This window comes from Pelobates fuscus, chromosome 5 (genome assembly GCF_036172605.1).
Source record: "Pelobates fuscus isolate aPelFus1 chromosome 5, aPelFus1.pri, whole genome shotgun sequence".
In the NCBI taxonomy this organism is placed as follows: domain Eukaryota; kingdom Metazoa; phylum Chordata; class Amphibia; order Anura; family Pelobatidae; genus Pelobates; species Pelobates fuscus.
The window spans coordinates 145,238-160,801 of NC_086321.1; the positions used below are offsets into that span (position 1 = coordinate 145,238).

General features: G+C 46.6%; 1 protein-coding gene across 2 annotated transcripts in view; it reads right to left on the minus strand.

Moving 5' to 3' along the window:
* LOC134610544 (talin-1) overlaps positions 1-15,564 on the minus strand; it is a 180,134-nt gene that overhangs the window by 60,693 nt on the left and 103,877 nt on the right. The window contains exons 19-23 of one of the 2 annotated variants that reach the window (XM_063453510.1): positions 15,268-15,321; positions 7,313-7,480; positions 6,937-7,231; positions 1,733-1,899; positions 1,495-1,623 (exon numbers count right to left, since the gene is read on the minus strand). In XM_063453510.1, coding sequence (XP_063309580.1) covers positions 1,495-1,623; positions 1,733-1,899; positions 6,937-7,231; positions 7,313-7,480; positions 15,268-15,321 — 813 coding nt within the window. The remainder of the gene's footprint in view (positions 1-1,494; positions 1,624-1,732; positions 1,900-6,936; positions 7,232-7,312; positions 7,481-15,267; positions 15,322-15,564) is intronic. The other variant, XM_063453511.1, reaches the window with a different exon arrangement.

The window sequence follows — 15,564 nt, forward strand, 5'->3', positions numbered from 1 at the left end:
GCACTGTCACTTTAGTTATTTTATCTTTACAATCCTGCACTAGGGCACCTTGTCTCCTTTATGTCTCCAAATATCTGAAAACCATTGGGTCAAGAATTCGGAGAGGGTCTGGTATGAGCTTACATACCCCTGCTTTTGAGACTTGAGCCTATCCTAGAAGGGCTCTATACCATGTGAGTTTGGTCTAAATCTCCTACATATCACATTTTGGTTTCATTGACATACTACACCATTTTGTGTTTATTTTTTCTGTTCTAGATGACATTGTCTTTATATATCCCTACGAGTGGGAGAATACTGTCATCTGACCCCCTCAGTGTAGTAGGGTAAGCGTATTCCATTAGCGCTCCACTGAGTGAGTCTTTCTTTGGTGGTGTGTGCCACCGGGTTCACTCTTTTTGACATATCTTTTTCTATCCAACCTACTACACTCTCCTCTACAGACAGACAGACTGCACTGCTCGTCCAAGAACAGACCTGCATTGGATGGCCTCATTAATATGCTGCACTTACTGTACCTCCCTCTACTGTAATGTAACCTGTAAAATGCTGAGTACACCTGTTCACACTTTATAAATATACATACACTGTATACCTACTGCAATTACCGTACCTCCCTCTACAGTAATGTAACCTGTAAAGGGCTGAGTACACCTGTTAGTGCTATATAAATAAAATATACATACACTGTATACCTACTGCACTTACTGTACCTCCCTCTACTGTAATGTAACCTGTAAAGTGCTGAGTACACCTGTTAGCGCTATATAAATATAATATACATACACTGTATACCTACTGCACTTACTGTACCTCCCTCTACTGTAATGTAACCTGTAAAGGGCTGAGTACACCTGTTAGTGCTATATAAATTAAATATACATACACTGTATACCCACTGCACTTACTGTACCTCCCTCTACTGTAATGTAACCTGTAACGTGCTGAGTACACCTGTTAGTGCTATATAAATAAAATATACATACACTGTATACCTACTGCACTTACTGTACCTCCCTCTACTGTAATGTAACCTGTAACGTGCTGAGTACACCTGTTAGTGCTATATAAATAAAATCTACATACACTGTATAACTACTGCACTTACTGTACCTCCCTCTACTGTAATGTAACCTGTAAAGTGCTGAGTACACCTGTTAGCGCTATATAAATAAAATATACATACACTGTATAACTACTGCACTTACTGTACCTCCCTCTACTGTAATGTAACCTGTAAAGTGCTGAGTACACCTGTTAGCGCTATATAAATATAATGTACATACACTGTATACCTACTGCACTTACTGTACCTCCCTCTACTGTAATGTAACCTGTAACGTGCTGAGTACACCTGTTAGCGTTATATAAATATAATATACATACACTGTATACCTACTGCACTTACTGTACCTCCCTCTACTGTAATGTAACATGTAAACATGACATTACATCTCTACACATCAGTCATTACGCTGTGAACATGTAACTTACCTCCAGTTTGTGCACCAGTTTTTTCTTTATCGCATTTTGAGCAGCAGCATTAGTTGCTATACGGAGACCTTCGGCAGCTTCTCGTAGTTTCTGCTGCTGTTCCTCGCTATCAGGGTGGGCAGCAGCTCCCTAAGTTGAAAAAAAACCAAAAAAGACGCGCGTTTATTTTAGGTGCATTGCGAAACCAAGCACACAAGAGGTCATTTAACCTGTGTATAATAGCACAGTAAAATCAAACCTTCGCAGCTTCCACCATTCTGGCAGTGGCATCTGCCAACAGTTTGGCAGCACTCAACAACTTGCGGGAATTTTCCAAGTCACTTTCTTGTTCAGCATCCGCTTTAATGGCACCAACAAGGTCTGACGTTGCTTGCGCAAGGATTCTAGCCTGGCGGACCATTTCACCTGCACGCATAGAGGAACACCTGCATTACAAAATACTCAATATGGCCGACATGGAAAGTATGCATTCTAAATCAAGGAGTCTTTAACGAGAATTGGTTTATTTTTCTATAGTCTTCCCCTTCTGCGCCTCCTTAGCCTTTTTCCATGATACACTTCTCCTAATAGAAAAATACACAGTTCTTACCCTGTATCCTAAATAGTCAAAGGACAATTTACTGGTTAGTAAAAAAAATTCAGTTTTCTCCCATGAGCAGCTCAGCAATGGAGGTGACAAGCCCCTGAAATGTCATTCCGTATGCCTTGTGACTAGTTCACCATATCTCCATGTCGTTGCAATACTGGAAAAGACTTGCGCATGTATAACTACTTCATGAGACATGTCTTTCAGATGAAAAGTAACCACTCCCAGCCACTTAGCCGGCATAATTACTGCCTTCAGAGTGGGACATTGAATGAAGAATACTTCCACAACACTCAACTTAAATTCCAAGATAGAATTACAGTTCTAACACTACAGCACAGCCTGCAAACAAGAACTTTATCATAAAAAGACAAGAGGTCAGATTCCTATTTCACAATGTACTAAAGACTGAAGGACTTTTAAAGGTGAAAAGACATGAACCCCTAGGAGAAACCCTGCTTGTAAAAACATCTTGAATCCTCAGAACATTAGCTTCTGGTAGACCGTTCCTGTGACTCTCTCACAGAAACTGTGACAGCTGGATCATCCTGAATATTTGCACGGATATTCCCACATTGCTCCTAGAAAATACCAAAGATTTCCTATCCAAAGCTCTAGGACAGGGATAGGCAACCTTTTAGTAATACTGTGCCAAAATAAGACCTGGAAATCCCTTGGTGTGCTGATCCTATATATATATATATATTTTTTAATTGAGGTGTGTATATTTAAATATTCTGCTTGTGTTATTTATGAGTGCTGTAATTACTTTGTAGTGTTGCGTATGTGGTAGGGATCGCCCATATTCTGTATTTTCGGAAATATTGGTATCGGACAACAGAGATACCGGATATTGCCGATAATACATACCAGGACTGCCGGGCACGTTACAAGCCTGGCGGCCCTGGGGGGCCAAGCAAGCTCTTACTTACCTTCCCAGAAGCTCTCTTCAGCTTCCCCATGTAAATCTCGCTATCAGGCCGCAAGATTTAGACAACAGAGCTGCTGGGAAGGTAAGTAAGCGCTTGCTGGGTCCCCAATGTACTTTCCATGCCACCAGACCACCACAGAATGATATAGCCCCCTTCCCTGGCCAGGTAACAAGCAGGGAGGGGGGACTAAAAAAGTTATAATAATTAAATATTTCAAAATAAAATTAAATAAAAAAATGCCCCCTCCCCCCAAATGACATACCTACAGAAACACACACACACTGCATTATATAAACACACTACACAAACACACTGTATGTAATGCAGTGTTTGTGTAGTGTGTTTATATAAAAAGCAGTGTGTGTGTGTTTGGGTAGTGTCTGTATAGTGAATGCAGTGTGTTTATATAATGCAGTGTGTTTGTGTAGTGTGTGTATATAATGCACACTACACATATACACACTGCATCCACTACACACACACGCTGCATCCACTACACACACACACACACGCTGCATCCACTACACACACACACACACGCTGCATCCACTACACACACACACACACACGCTGCACCCACTACACACACACACGCGCTGCATCCACTACACACACACACACACACACACACGCGCTGCATCCACTACACAAACACACACAGCTCCCCTGTCTAATGACAATGCATCTACTACACATGACTTGTATATTTTGTGCATTTACCTTTTTTTTTTTTTTACCATTATTTACCAAAATGGTAAATTTACAGAATATCGGGAAGTTATCGGCTATCGGCCTGAAAGTTCACAGATTATCGGTATCGACTCTAAAAAATCAATATCGGTCGATCCCTAGTATGTGGCCTGTTATATTGTATATATCCATAAGTAGTTTGTTGTATTGTGTATTATACCTGTGCATGTGGGCTGTGTATGGTGGCTTCTTGTTGAATTGTGTGGGTGTGTGGGTGTATATGTCACATAGTGTGTTTGATGCATGTGAGGGGCTGTTTGTGGGGTTGTGTATGTGTATTGTCAGTAGTGTTGTGTTGTGTTTGTGGGTTGTTTGTATTTTTGTATAAAGTAAAGGCTGATTCTTCAGGTCTGCATATGTCTAGAAGTGTGGGTGGCTTTCTTGGGTTCCAGTGGAGACCGGGCAGGTCAGGTACAGTTCAAGGGCAGCTCTACTCTGGTGCGGATTGCCCGTTCATAAGTTCTCAAGAAATTTTCTGAGATAACTTTCTCTAAGTGCTGTAATGCATAAATTGAGGTTAAAAGACACCTTTTTGTACTAGCAGATATCTGAAGCCACACTGGGATTTCTGAGGTCTAAAACCAGTTGGGCTCTACCAGCCTTGAGTGCCGTGCAAAGGCAGCCCAAGTGCCATGCATGACACACATGCCACAGGTTGCCTACCTTTGCTCGAGGAGATCCGTGAACCAAGCACGGTGTGTACAGTACAACAGTATGGCAATTACAGAAGCCTCATACTGAACAGGGTGAGTTATTCAATATATACACCAGTCAGCCAGGCACACATAACGTGCAGGGCGAGTACCACAATACATTACCCGTCATCCAGGCACACATAACGTGCAGGGCGAGTACCACAATACATTACCCGTCATCCAGGCACACATACCGTACAGTGCTAGTTACACACTATATACCTGTCAGCCAGGCACAGATACCGTACAGGGTGAGTTATACAATATATACCTATCAGCCAGGCACACATACCGTACACGGTGAGTTATACAATATATACCCGTCAGCAAGGCACACATACCGTACACGGTGAGTTATGGACTATATACCCGTCAGCCAGGCACACATACCGTACAGGGTGAGTTACACAATATATACCATTCAGCCAGGCACACATACTGCACAGGGTGAGTTATACAATATATACCTATCAGCCAGGCACACATACCGTACACGGTGAGTTATACAATATATACCCGTCAGCAAGGCACACATACCGTACACGGTGAGTTATGGACTATATACCCGTCAGCCAGGCACACATACCGTACAGGGAGAGTTACACAATATATACCAGTAAGCCAGGCACACATACCAAACAGGGCGAGTTACACACTATATACCAGTCAGCCAGGCACACATACCGCACAGGGCGAGTTATACACTATATACCTGTCGGCCAGGCACACATACCGTACACGGTGAGTTATACAATATATACCTGTCGGCCAGGCACGCATACCATACAGGGTGAGTTACACAATATATACCAGTCAGGCACACATACCGTACAGGGCGAGTTACACATTATATACCTGTCCGCCAGACACACATACCGTACAGGGTGAGTTTTACAATATATACCAGTCAGCCAGGCACACATACCGTACAGGGTGAGTTATACAATACATACCCGTCAGCCAGGCACACATACCGTACAGGTCGAGTTACACAATATATACCAGTCAGCCAGGAACACATACCGCACAGGGCGAGTTATACAATATATACCTGTCAGCCAGGCACACATACCGTACACGGTGAGATATACACTATATACCTGTCGGCAAGGCACACATACCGTACAGGGTGTGTTATACACTATATATCTGTCAGCCAGGCACACATATCGTACACGGTGAGTTATACACTATATACCCGTCAGCCAGGCACACATACCGTCCAGGGCAAGTTATACACTATGTGCCCGTCAGCCAGGCACACATACCGTACAGGGCGAGTTACACACTATATACCAGTCAGCCAGGCACACATACCGCACAGGGCGAGTTATACACTATATACCTGTCGGCCAGGCACACATACCGTACACGGTGAGTTATACAATATATACCTGTCGGCCAGGCACGCATACCATACAGGGTGAGTTACACAATATATACCAGTCAGGCACACATACCGTACAGGGCGAGTTACACATTATATACCTGTCCGCCAGACACACATACCGTACAGGGTGAGTTTTACAATATATACCAGTCAGCCAGGCACACATACCGTACAGGGTGAGTTATACAATACATACCCGTCAGCCAGGCACACATACCGTACAGGTCGAGTTACACAATATATACCAGTCAGCCAGGAACACATACCGCACAGGGCGAGTTATACAATATATACCTGTCAGCCAGGCACACATACCGTACACGGTGAGATATACACTATATACCTGTCGGCCAGGCACACATACCGTACAGGGTGTGTTATACACTATATATCTGTCAGCCAGGCACACATATCGTACACGGTGAGTTATACACTATATACCCGTCAGCCAGGCACACATACCGTCCAGGGCAAGTTATACACTATGTGCCCGTCAGCCAGGCACACATACCGTACAGGGCGAGTTATACAATATATACCCGTCAGGCAGGCACACATACCGTACAGTGCGAGTTATACACTGTATACCTGTCAGCCAGGCACCCATACACTACAGGGCGAGTTATATACTATGCGTCCGTCAGCCAGGCACACATACCATACAGGGCGAGTTATATACTATGTGTCCATCAGCCAGGCACACATACCGTACAGGGCGAGTTACACAATATATACCAGTCAGCCAGCACACATACGCATATTGTGCCGGGTGAGTTATACACTGTATACAAGTCAGCCAGGCACACATACCGTACAGGGCGAGTTATATACTATGTGTCCATCAGCCAGGCACACATACCGTACAGGGCGAGTTATACACTATATACCCGTCAGGCAGGCACACATACCGTACAGGGCGAGTTATACACTGTATACCCGTCAGTCAGGCACACATACCGTACATGGCGAGTTATATACTAGGTGTCCGTCAGCCAGGCACACATACCGTACAGGGTGAGTTATAGACTCCACATACCACAAAGGTTTAGTTAAAGGCTCTATGGCTAGCCATTTGGCAATTATACTAACCAGCATCCCCCATAGAGCTGAAGATATTCTCTGTCACGTTAAGAATTGTGTCCGTGGCCTGGTCATATCTTCCAGTGGGTGGACCACCTGCTGCGTGCCTTTTGATGTGCTGAAGAAGGTCATTCAGAGCTTGTGTCACAGCATTAGCTGCCACTCCTACTGCCTTCAGAAGTTCAGGGTCACTAGTGGCAGCCTCTGAGGACTCCACACAGCCTTCCACTGATTTGGCAACCTGCTTCCCAGCCTCCAGGAGCTGTTCCTGACAGACAGGGGAACTGATTGTTGGGGCCACGACCTAACGGAATAAAAGAGGAGGAAAGCAAGGTTACCCCAGAGAGCTGGATTAGGTTTGCCAAGAGCCAGGTCATTAGCTCACCTTGGTGCATGCTACCAGCTGAGAAGTGGAGTGTGCGCATTGTGTTGCAGCAGCAATGACTTGCGCCTGCTGCATTGGGTCATCAGTCCGCTCAGCCACATTCTTGGCTTTTAAAACGAGAGCTGCTGCAGCACTTGCCACTGCTTTAGCTAACTGCATAAGCATATCCTGGAGAGAGAAAAAAAATATAGCGAGGATCTGCATTACTCTGAGAGCACAGAGGGAGGTATGGAAGAAGACAGTGTTAGATTTATTATCATTCACCTCTGTTAAGAGTTGGAATCACAGTAGAAATCAGCAAAAACAGAAAAGAGCGAATGGATCACCAGACCAATAAATAACTCCAACCACCGATTACAGGCCGATCAGCGGATGGACCACCAGACCAATAAATAACTCCAACCACAGATTACACAGGCCGATCAGCGGAGGGACCACCAGACCAATAAATAACTCCAACCACAGATAACACACCCTAGTTTATTTTGATTGGGTGGCGGCCCAGCCTGCAGCTCTGTCTACACGGATTGCGAGGTGGCTGGACTCACTCTCCCTTTTCAGTGGCTATGGTAATGCTAAATCTCTAATTTACAGTGACCTGAGAAGGCTGGACTCCCCCTATTACATTGGACTTCCTTATTCTGAACCAAAGCCACAGACATTTAGATGGCTGGATCAATAAAGATATACTGGGATAAGGCTGAACTGATGAAAGGTTAATTGCTATGAAACAAGGCACAACAGATGCAAACTTAAAGTAATATCCTTAGCAACTAAACAATATTATCCTAAATAAGCAGTGTTGGTGTATAGATCATGCCCCTGCAGTCTCACTGCTCAATTATCTGCCATTGAGGAGTTAAATCATTTTGTTTCTGTTTATACAGACCTAGTCACACCTCTGGCTGTGACTGAACTATTGCATTAAAGCAATGATTTAATTTATCATATCAATTTAATTTACAACACAGTGTGTTTACTTTAGAATGGCTTATTTCCTGAGTTAATGGAATTTTAATTACATACATGAAGCTGTTGTAGGGCAGAAGATGAAAACTCAGGAAGTGTGAAGACCGTGTGAGTCATTGCAGGAAGGTGTGACTAAAGCTGCAATCAAAGCGGTTTAAGATTGAGCAGTGAGACTGCAGGCGCATGACCTACAATTTTATAACATGACAGGAGGCTTCCTATTTTGCATTAACTCTCTTTACTAAACTCCATAGCAGTAAAGAAAAACAAAGAGTAACAATAAATCAATGAGCAGCATAGGGTATATAAGGGTCATGCTGCTTGTACATTTCCTCTTTCTTTACTGCTCCATCGCAGTCAGGTCAGACTTTTGGCTCTCCCAGAGCCCTTTTTTACATTTATTGTATTATGCTATTATATACTTTTTCTGTTATATACCTTTATATATTTTATATATACTTTATAGATAGTAGCTTTGTTTAGTTTCTCCTCCTTTGGGCAGTGGGGCTTTATCTGGGTCTGTAGAGGGGTTCCCTTCCCCTCACTCTCCCCCTGACCGGCCCTGGGACTCTCACTTCCCCTCTAGTGGTCCCCCCCCAGCTTCCCCCTCCTGCCCTAGAACCTTTTAGCCCCTCCTGGGCATCCTCTCCATCGGCCGCGACCGCTCGCGCCGGCCTTATTCTCCCGCGACCGGGCTAAATTTAGTCCCCGGCTTGCGGCCTACACGCGCGGCGGCCATTTTGGATCGCGAATCTCGCGGGATCCATGCGGCCATCTTAGGTTTTACCGCGTGTGTGCCTCTAACGGACTGCATTCCCTCCTATACCCTGTGGGTTAGTGGTAACTACCTCTCTCAGTGTGCAGAATACCTATTTCCTATTATACTTACCTGCACCTGCTCCTGCCATTGAAGGCTCCTTCAGTTCCTGTTAGAATTATTTCTACTTACCTGGATATACTGTGCTTCTGTACCTGCTACTCCACCAGAAGATTACTGCATTCCATTGGCTGGGTCAGTCAGGTCAGTGCTGTTGCCTGTATATTTGTGGCCTGCACTTATGGGTGCCAACCCTGTGCAACCGGGGTGAGCCCCCATTATAAGTACTTCAGTACCACGCTGCTTATTGGGAGACTAGCCTTTGCAGTCCTCTCTAACTGGGTGAGCCCCAGTTTTAATAAGGTCCCCAACTATACCCTGCTGGGGTTTTATCTGGAAGGAGTGGTCATCCACCATAACCACTACATCTACTGACCCTCAGCCTTACACCATATACATGAGACCTGGGTGCCATTACTATAAGTGCCTATCAGTGACGTGTTTCACAAGCCTACCGTATACCATGGAAGACTCCCAGAATACCCCTGTGGACTTCCAAGCTATGATCAATGCAGCTGTCGCTGCTTCTGTGGAGAAAGCACTTTCCAAAGTGCAAGCTACGGCTGCTGACTTGCCCAAGCCCTGCCCACGCCACGACTCAGACTGTGAGATCTCGGACTACCATGCCAGAGAGGACTCCCGTCCCAGCAAACGCCACGGGAGAGGCGAGGGCACTACTCCCAAGCCAACTAAGGGTAAGGCGCCTGCCAAACAAAACAAGCTCTCCAAAATCAGTACCCCGGCCCCGTGTCGGGATCACTCTTCAGACGAAGACCAAGAGCTGTCACACTCCATGTCAGTTCTAGATGAGTGGCAAGCAGACCGGACTGGACTCAGACACCATATTAGACCCTTCGGGTCAGGCTATGTTTGACCCTCGCAACATGCACCACCGGAGCACCTCTCCAGGTTCATGCACCTGTGGCTCCGCAAACCTCTAGACAAAGAGGTACGCAGTCGGCTTAGGTCGGAATGCCCACGTCTTTCACCTTCCGGACAAGTTGGCTCAAACCCCTGAGTTTGATAAGGTCATGACGACCTTCATGATGCGGAGCGGACGAGACCCTCGCAGAGGGATTGAAAAGGGACTATGAGGTGCTCAAGACAACCTGCTGGATTCTGTTGGCCCCCTTGCCCGCATCATGTACCTGGCGGACGATGCCTATGCCAAGGCCGACTTTTTCTGCCGACAGTATCAGAGAATGGGCACATGACATTCGTGAGTGGGCACAACGATGCTTTTGTTTCATTGGAAACACAAATGTTACGCTCTCTTCTGAGAGACGAAAAGCAGCGCTATACCATATTAACGGTAAATTGGCAGAGCTTGGCACAAAGGAGATTGGGCCCCAGGCACAAGGGAAACTGTTTGGCGAACCTTTCCTCAAAGAACTCAACAAACACGTAAATGTGTTTACCTCATTTAATAAAGCGCAATCCTCTATGCGCCGAGTTTTCCGAGGCAACCCCGTGAGAGGGTTTTTTGGAAGGGCTGGTCGGCAACGGGGCCGTGCCACCAGCCGGTTCTGGCCTTCAGGCCCCCGCACCCAACCGACACCATTCTACCCTACCAGGGATTACAGGCAACCACCCGCCTACTCCAGAGGCTCGGACAGAGGCCGTGGACCACGTGGTCGAGGATGTTCCCGATTTGCTACAGGTAGGCTATCTTATTCCTCCTCTCTTACCATGCACCCGTTCTGCGGGCCTTTCCCTTTCTTTCCAGAACTGGGCCGCCCGGTCGTCAGACAGGTGGATTCTACAAACAGTACAGGGCTACATCATAGACCTGGTGGGAAACCCCGTTCAGGCGCAACCCCCGCGCCCAATCTGTCATCTCACGACCACAAGCTCGTCGATATGGAACTGAGCAATCTGCGGGACAAGGGAGCCATACAGCCGGCCCACGGCTTTGGAGGTTTTTTCAGCAATATCTTTCTGGTCCGCAAAAAGACAGGAGAATTCCGCCCTGTCATCAACCTGCGCGACCTCAACGCATACGTGGTGTACCGCCACTTCAAGATGGAGGGCATCCATCTTCTACGAGATCTCCTACAGAGCAACGATTGGTTTACCAGACTCGACCTAAAGGATGCATACCTATCGGTCCCAGTACATCCACACTATCGACCTCTTCTTCGATTCCTTTGGCACGGCTGTCCCTGGCAATTCACCTGCCTCCCTTTCGGCCTCAGCTCGGCCCCATGGGGTTTCACCAAACTCCTGAAACCAGTGGTTGCCCATCTACGGTCCAGGGGCGTCCGGTGCATCATTTACTTGGACGACATCCTTCTCTTCTGCTCCGAGAAGACCAGGCTACGTCAACACACTTATCTCGCAGTGACACTGCTGGAATCTCTGGGGTTCGTAGTGAATCGACAAAAGTCGGAATTGATTCACTCTCAGACGATGCAATTCCTGGGCTTCGACATCGACTCCACATCATGCACTCTGAGACTGCCATCCTCAAAGATCTTGTCTATTCGCAAGGAAATCTGCAGAGTACTTCGTTGCGACTCCATCCCGTTACGCAACTTGGCCAGAATCGTGGGACTCCTCTCCGCCTCCATCCAGGACATATTCTCGGGCCCCCTTCATTACAGGGCCATGCAACGCCTCAAAACAAGATTCCTGCGCCGCAGGCCCACATACGATCAACCCGTCCCAGTGACGGCGGAGGTTCGCGAAGAACTGTCATGGTGGCTGGACAGCATGCAGGCCTGGAACGGCAGGGCCATATTCGGAGATTCCCCGGATTTTATACTGGAGTCCAACGCCAGCTTGTGGGGCTGGGGCGCTACCAGCGAGGCCGCTTCCACAGGGGGAACATGGACATCGCAGGAGCTCTCCATGCACATAAACTGCCTAGAACTCCTGCCGGGATCCTTCGCGATCCGCAGCCTGGCTCGGGAGAAATCCAATTGCTGCATCCTCCTCCGCATGGACAATGTCTCCGCAGTCCGATATATCAATCGCCTGGGGGGTGCACGCTCCCGCCTCCTGTCGGACATCACGAAGGACATCTTCGACTTTTGTCTCCCCCGCAACATTGCACTCCAGGCCGAATATCTCCCCGGAGAGATCAATCTCACATCGGACTGGTTCTCCCGTCATTGGAGGGACGCCAGCGACTAGAAACTAGACACGAGAGTGTTCCGGACCATCGCAGCCCGGAGAGGTCCTTTTCACCTGGACCTGTTTGCCTCCCGCAACAAACATCAGACCCCGGAGTTCTTCAGCGGGCTCCAGGACCCGGAGAGCAAAGCGACGGACGCATTTCTCCAACGTTGGCCGACCACCGGGGCCTACGCTTTTCCCCCATTCTCCATGATTGCGAGTACACTGCACCAGATCCGGATGCAACGAGTGACACTGATCCTCATAACACCCCTTACCTTGGTTCCCGGATCTCCTGGCCTCCTCATGCAAGCACCCCCTACTCCCGGATCCCAAAGAGAATCTTCACACTCTACTCTTGGAAGACTGTCTACCTCTTGTGGCTTGGACTCTTTCAGGGGTTCCTTGCAAGTCAGCGGACTATCGCAGGCTACTAGGGACCTCTTATGGGACTCCTGGGCTCCTGGAACTAGACGATGCTACCTTTCAGCTTGGATCTCCTGGTCTACTTGGTGCGTGGAACGGGAACTCCGATCCCTTTACAGCACCTATTCCCATGACTCAACTTTCTTTAGTCTTTGTTTTCGTCGGGTCGCTCCTACCGCTCCGTTAACGTCGTTCGCTCGGCGATTTCGGCGGCCCACAGCCCCGTCGGGGACCTCCCAGTTGGCAAAGACCCTCTGGTCTGTCGCCTTCTCCACGGTATGCGGCTGCGCCGTCCTCCGACCCCCAAGTACACCCACATCTGGGACGTCGGGCTAGTTCTCAGTTTTTTCCGAGATTGGCACCCTAACGAACAATTGTCTCTTCGACAATTATCAGCTAAATTCGCATTCCTGCTTTGCCTGGTGTCCTTCCGTCGTGTGTCGGACGTGCGGGCCTTCGACGCCTTCAATGTTGCCCCCGATGGGGTCACATTCCGGATCTCCCGTCGTACCGATTCATCTTCGTTTTTTTACCCCTTTTTTCCCGGACGACCCGCAGCTCTGCGTGGTATCTACTCTTCACAGATATGTCACGGTTACCTCCCCTCTTCGTAACTCGGCGTCGGGTCAACTCCTGATGTCCTACGTTCGCCCCCACGCTCCGGGTCTTAACCACCACGCTAGCTCCATGGATCCTCTCTCTCGCGGGTACGCGGGGCGGCAGCCTCCTCCGCCTTCCTAGCGGGGGCGTCTTTGTCGGATATCCTTCGGGCGGCGGATTGGTCTAGAGAATCTACCTTTCGCACCTTCTACTTCCGCTCTCCTCCTTCTGCTGGGATTTCTCTCATATAGCGTCAAAAGTGCAAAATAGGAAGCCTCCTGTCATGTTATAAAATTGAAGATTATGCTAGCTTTAGTGTACTAATAATCTTAATTTTAATAAGGACAGGAGGCGAGTATTTTCCCTCCCTTTTGTTCCCTCCCCTGACACCTCGGGGGAGTGGATCGAGGTGACGGAGGTTGATATTTCTGTTTATGTCACTATGTTTCCAACCTTATTAGGTAGTGGTCTAGTCTGGTCAACACTTGGCTTTCATCATAAGGTCCTGACATCATAGTTTCAGGGGAACGTTTTTTATTGTGTACTAATTTTTGCCATATCTCTGTATTGATTTCTTATTGGAAAGCATGCTGATAAAGGCTCACCTGCATGCTGATAAAGTACCTAACCTATTTTATACTCTCCTTTCAGTGTTACCCTCTTCAGGACCTCCACTGGATACCGTCTGGGAAGGATTTCGTTTGAGGATTTAGTTTGATTCTTGGTCCTGATTCCACTGTTCGGAGTTTCTTCAAGCTCAGCGTTTCTTGGAAGACATCTCCGTTACTTTCGTTTTGGTTTCGGGTTCTTTCAAGTTCGGTCAAGATGTCGCTTAAAGAAAGAGGAAGTGTACAAGCAGAATGACCCTTATATACCCTATGCTGCTCATTGATTTATTGTTACTCTTTACGTTTTTCTTTACTGCTATGGAGTTTAGTAAAGAGAGTTAATGCAAAATACTTGCCTCCTGTCCTTATTAAAATTAAGATTATTATTAGTACACTAAAGCTAGCATAATCTTCAATTCATTAAAGCAAATCTAATCCGCTGCTATTCAGCTCCATGTGTATAAATCTATTTTTATTTTTCCAGAGCGCTCTAGCTTTTATAGTAGAACAACTTTCCTTTACATTTTATAGCCATATTGACAATATTTCACAGTGGGCGGGGTTTAAACCAAGGTTATGTTTCAGTTACCAATCAGATTTACCCACAATCCATCAGTAAAATCAATCCCACTAAAGGCATAATGGACAGAGGAGAACAAAATGGCTGCACCCAGGTATTGAGATCCAGCACAAGGAAGAAAAGATCATAAATATCAATGGAGAGGGTATAATCAGTGAGGTACTGGGGAAAGGAAAATCTCAGAGTGTCAATTAAAACCCAGAACCCTGCAGGCGACATTAGAAGACAATAAGATCTAAAATGAGCCCCCCAAAATCAGAGATATAAGAATATCACTATAGGAACCAGTAAAGGGACACTCCAGGCATACAAGGTCCATCTGACATTAGCGGAGAGGATGAAACACAAGCAGAGAAAGGTTTGTCTACAGCAGGAAGTGGATCCCTCCTATAGGATTTCTATAAAGCCTACACAGACACACTTACTGCTGTTCAGAGACTACCTCACAGGAGTGACTACTATTAATTTAATTACCATTAAGAATTAACAGCAGCCGGCTGGGCGCGTACATACAGATCAACAATGAATGTTAAACCCTTTCTACCGGGCCATTCCTATCCCAGAAAATCACTGAAGAAGAAATAGCTCTCAGCAATGTCCAACAGGAAGTGATGTACATTCTTGGCCAAGTACTTTTTTCTTAATTATATTTATTGGAGGGAAAATAAGTTTATTAAACCCACCCTGGAGTGTCCCCTTAATATCAATGATTACAGCCAAAACCCAACACCACATGTGATAGACGGAAAAGGAAAATCCTCTACCCGACCCCCGTTACCGTCTTCTGCACAGATAACATGGTAACAGTTCGAGAGGCTCTCGCTGCAGAAATCTGTGGGATCCACAAGAAGTAGTTAACGGAGAGTGGGGAGGGGGGGTTAACTATAACAATGTATTAACCAGATGCTGTGATTACAGAGGGTAAACACAGTAAATTGTATTAACAGGAAGCTATGAATATAAGGGGAATATAACATTGTAATAGCAGGAAGCTATGAATATAAGGGAGATATAACATGGTATTAACAGGAAGCTAGGAATATTAAGAAGATATAACATGGTATTAACAGGAAGC